The sequence below is a fragment of the Micropterus dolomieu genome, linkage group LG15, assembly GCF_021292245.1.
Source record: "Micropterus dolomieu isolate WLL.071019.BEF.003 ecotype Adirondacks linkage group LG15, ASM2129224v1, whole genome shotgun sequence".
NCBI classification, from domain to species: Eukaryota; Metazoa; Chordata; class Actinopteri; order Centrarchiformes; family Centrarchidae; genus Micropterus; species Micropterus dolomieu.
The window spans coordinates 19011024-19014597 of NC_060164.1; the positions used below are offsets into that span (position 1 = coordinate 19011024).

At 41.2% G+C, this 3574-nt stretch overlaps 1 protein-coding gene across 3 annotated transcripts in view; it reads right to left on the reverse strand.

Moving 5' to 3' along the window:
* Positions 1-3574, reverse strand: part of actn2b (actinin, alpha 2b) — a 17687-nt gene that overhangs the window by 7003 nt on the left and 7110 nt on the right. For all 3 annotated transcript variants that reach the window (XM_046070688.1, XM_046070689.1, XM_046070690.1), the window contains 5 exons: positions 2007-2088; positions 1621-1706; positions 1309-1401; positions 818-1048; positions 412-559 (listed from right to left, as the gene is read on the reverse strand). In XM_046070688.1, coding sequence (XP_045926644.1) covers positions 412-559; positions 818-1048; positions 1309-1401; positions 1621-1706; positions 2007-2088 — 640 coding nt within the window. The remainder of the gene's footprint in view (positions 1-411; positions 560-817; positions 1049-1308; positions 1402-1620; positions 1707-2006; positions 2089-3574) is intronic.

Below are 3574 nucleotides of genomic sequence, written 5' to 3' on the forward strand. Positions count from 1 at the left end.
GAGAGAGAGAGAGAGAGAGAGAGAGAGAGAGAGAGAGAGAGAGAGAGAGAGAGAGAGTGAGAGCGCAACAGGATGATTAGTAGATTAGATCTAAACACAGGCCTTATTTGGTCGTTGCAGATGAAGAAAATTAACTGTTGCATCCCACTACAGGCTGATTGCATTGGGCAGGGTCTAAAATCTTTAATCAAATCTCATTAGGGAACAAGTCTAAACAAAACCCACGGTTAAAGGAAACACTTGAACACTGAAAAGCAGGCAGATAATCAGGAATACAGATGCCTGTAGATGAACGGAGCGCTAACAAATCAAGATAAACAGATAAACATGCAGACATAGACATACTGTAGCAGTGAGAGATAGATAGAAAAGCCAGAATGCAGACAATTAAAAAGCCAAACTACAACTGACCGCTGGCCCAGTTCTCATGATTGGTGGCTTTTTGGCGAAACTTTTCAGCCAGATGGTCTAGCCTCTCCAACCTACGGATCTCTGTAAGGAGCCACTCCTCATAGCCTTTCTCTGCCTGCTCCAGGCCTTGCCATGCACTGGCTATGTCCTGTAGACACATTGACAATGGAAAATCACAAATTCACTTAAGATTTTTGAATTGATTCTACACTGTCAAATAAGAACAATTGATAAATAAATGTTATTTGCAGTTGGAAATAGGGGTGAACCTAGAACCTGTTACTCCTTAATCATGTTTAAGATTTAACCTCTAAGGCATTTTCCCAAAGACTTTATACAAACAGTGGTGTACACAATCATGAACACTGAATTCTAAGCAGAGAAACAATATGAAGTCGGGACTTACAGATACCATCTTCCCCTCAGAGGGCATGAAGGCAGGGCGATTGCTGATGCGCAACTTTGTCTGCAAGGTGTTGAAGTTAATTTCCAGCTGGCACTTCTCCTGCACTTTAGGGGGCTTGTGCTGGCGTCTGTAATCCCTGAAGTCCTCCAGCTTCCGCTGCATCTCTGCCATGGTCTTCTCTGGGGTCCGGTTCTCCAGCCAGGGAGTGGTGCGGCGGATCCACTCCAGCAGCTGGGAAAGGACAACAATAAGTGGAGAGCCAAGAGAGCTCCATGTTAAGATAGCAGTGTGTCAGGAAGATTGTGATGATTTTTTTCAGCATGGGTCTCAGGTTATCACCACAATGGCGAAAGAAGGATGTTTTTTGATTTTGAACTTACGTCTGTACTTTTACTTTGAAATGCTTCCATGTAACAGGCAGAGGACAAACTTTAGGTTTAGAACCTTTGCAAAATCTTGCTTTGAGTATGTAATTTCAAATCATGCTTTACCTCACTGGCCAGTCTCTCATACTCCTCCATCATTTTCTCATTCTCCTGGTTTACACCGAGCACCTTACAGATCCTGTTGGCAGCCGTCTCTGCCTGAGAGCACAGGGAACAACAGTAATGTTATTGCATAAGCAAAGTAACACAGTGGGTCATGCTCAAACTGATCCTCTCAGTCTCTCTTTTAACATTATCCTCATACTAAATTTGCTCAAAATTAGACATGTCAAAATCAAACCATTCTCGAAATTCATGAAGGATAGAGAAGTAATCTAAAAAGAGAAATTGGTTAGGGCACTGTTTCAACCACTATACCTGCTCAGCTCCAGCAAAAGCATGGTAAAAGCAGGACACATAGGTCATGATAGCTCTTTCATCAGGCTTGGGGGTGTTGATGATATCTGTGGCATTGAGAGGGAGGAAAAGTCAAGGTAGCAGAAAGGAAGAAAAAACATCAAAAATCAAAAAAGTGGAAAATTACTTTAGAGAATGGAAGGAGACAGAAGCAGCACCAATTTTAAGTCTTCTTCAAGTGTGATTTTAAGACAGAAATAGACCTCCAACAGACCAAATATCCTCACATATTTGCATGAACACATACTGTGAAGTTCATATTGCAAACACATATCTCAAAGAAAAATGTATGAGAAGTTTTGAATCCAAAAACTCATATTGGGTACATCTATTTCATAACACATTACCTTCTGCGTCCAGCATTTTGGGAATGTCCAGGTGTTTCTCGGCTATGTCAAAAGCCAGGTTCAGGTTCCCCAGAGGATCATCCTAAATAAAGAAACACAGTTCTACATAACTGAACAGCAATGCTGGACTTAAAATGCCACCGCATTGACCTCCATGCTATGGTGAACACATCATACTCCCTGATTACCAACTGTACATGCAGATTAATTTAATAGCACTCGTTTTAAGGTTATTTTTGACAGAGCTGCTACACAAACACCAAAGACTGACTTTATAGGTTTTCCAGTTTTCACGAGCTGTTTGATTATTAGGAACTTCACATATTGATGATTGCCGTTTGATTAGTCCCAAGAAACCAGTCTCACTGGGAAAATGATGTTGTAATTTTCTCAAATTTATAACATGAATTACTTTTGGTACTGTTTTTAAAACAACAGCTTACATGAAATCATTATTACAATTTTTACAAGTATAACAAGTGATGTCGTTGAGATGAGAGTTTGTTATCTGTACTTCATAAGTGACTTGAACAACTCTGCTATTATGATAAATTTTCATATATGAAACAGCTAGTAATTAATCATTTAAAAGATAACTCAAGAAAACAATTTACCCTTAGAATATACATACTGTATTTCTTGAAATGTTCAGATTTAATCAAAATAAGCAAGTCTGGCAGGAGACACCAAGTTTTGACAGAGTGGGAGTGGTGAATTAAGCCAACAGCTGACAGTGAACCCTTCCCTGCTAACGGGAAAGCCAGTGAGAGTGCAATGGGGTAAAGGGATCATGCTATCATGCTGCTGCTATTGTCCCTATCCCTGTACCACTGTTCCATAATGGTAGGTGGGTGGGGGCTGCCACTCTATATGACAAGGCCAGCTGCTCACAGATCCAGTGCAGGACAGATAGATAGATGGATGGATACAGTGGTAAATTGATGACGGGGTGGATGGATGGATAGAAGGATACCCCAAGGCCTCTGTATGTGTGCGCCCCTGACCAGCGCTGTGTCAGCCAGCTGTAACACCGCAAGCTTCACAAACATGCTCACCTGGAGCCAGACTCAACAGCTGCCTGCCGCACAACGCAACTGTCTCCTGGCAGCATGAGCAGAACTGAAAAGTCGAGGGGTGACTGAGTGTGTGAATATGTATGTAAGAGATTGAAAGAGTGAGAAAAAGCAGTAGAGATAAACAGATATGGAATGATATGTGTGGGTGTGCCTCATCATGACTCATATTTCCTAATTATGAAAATTAACACCATCCTCACGTTTATACTTAAAACATGACTACTAAATATCACAGCAACCATTTCATATACATCTTCTTGACTTTCATGAGGACCGGCAGCCTTTAACTGGGGAACACTATGTGACAATAGCAGAGTTAAAGCTAAGCTTGAGCTCTGCAGGGACTAGGCTCATGTTTCTGTGACTATTCAGGGTCAACTCCGAGTCACGCCAATGAGTTGTGGACTGAAAAGTGAGTGCTTCTGCTTCCAAAACAAAACCAGCCACGGTGTTCCCCTACTAATATATATATATATATATATATATATATAT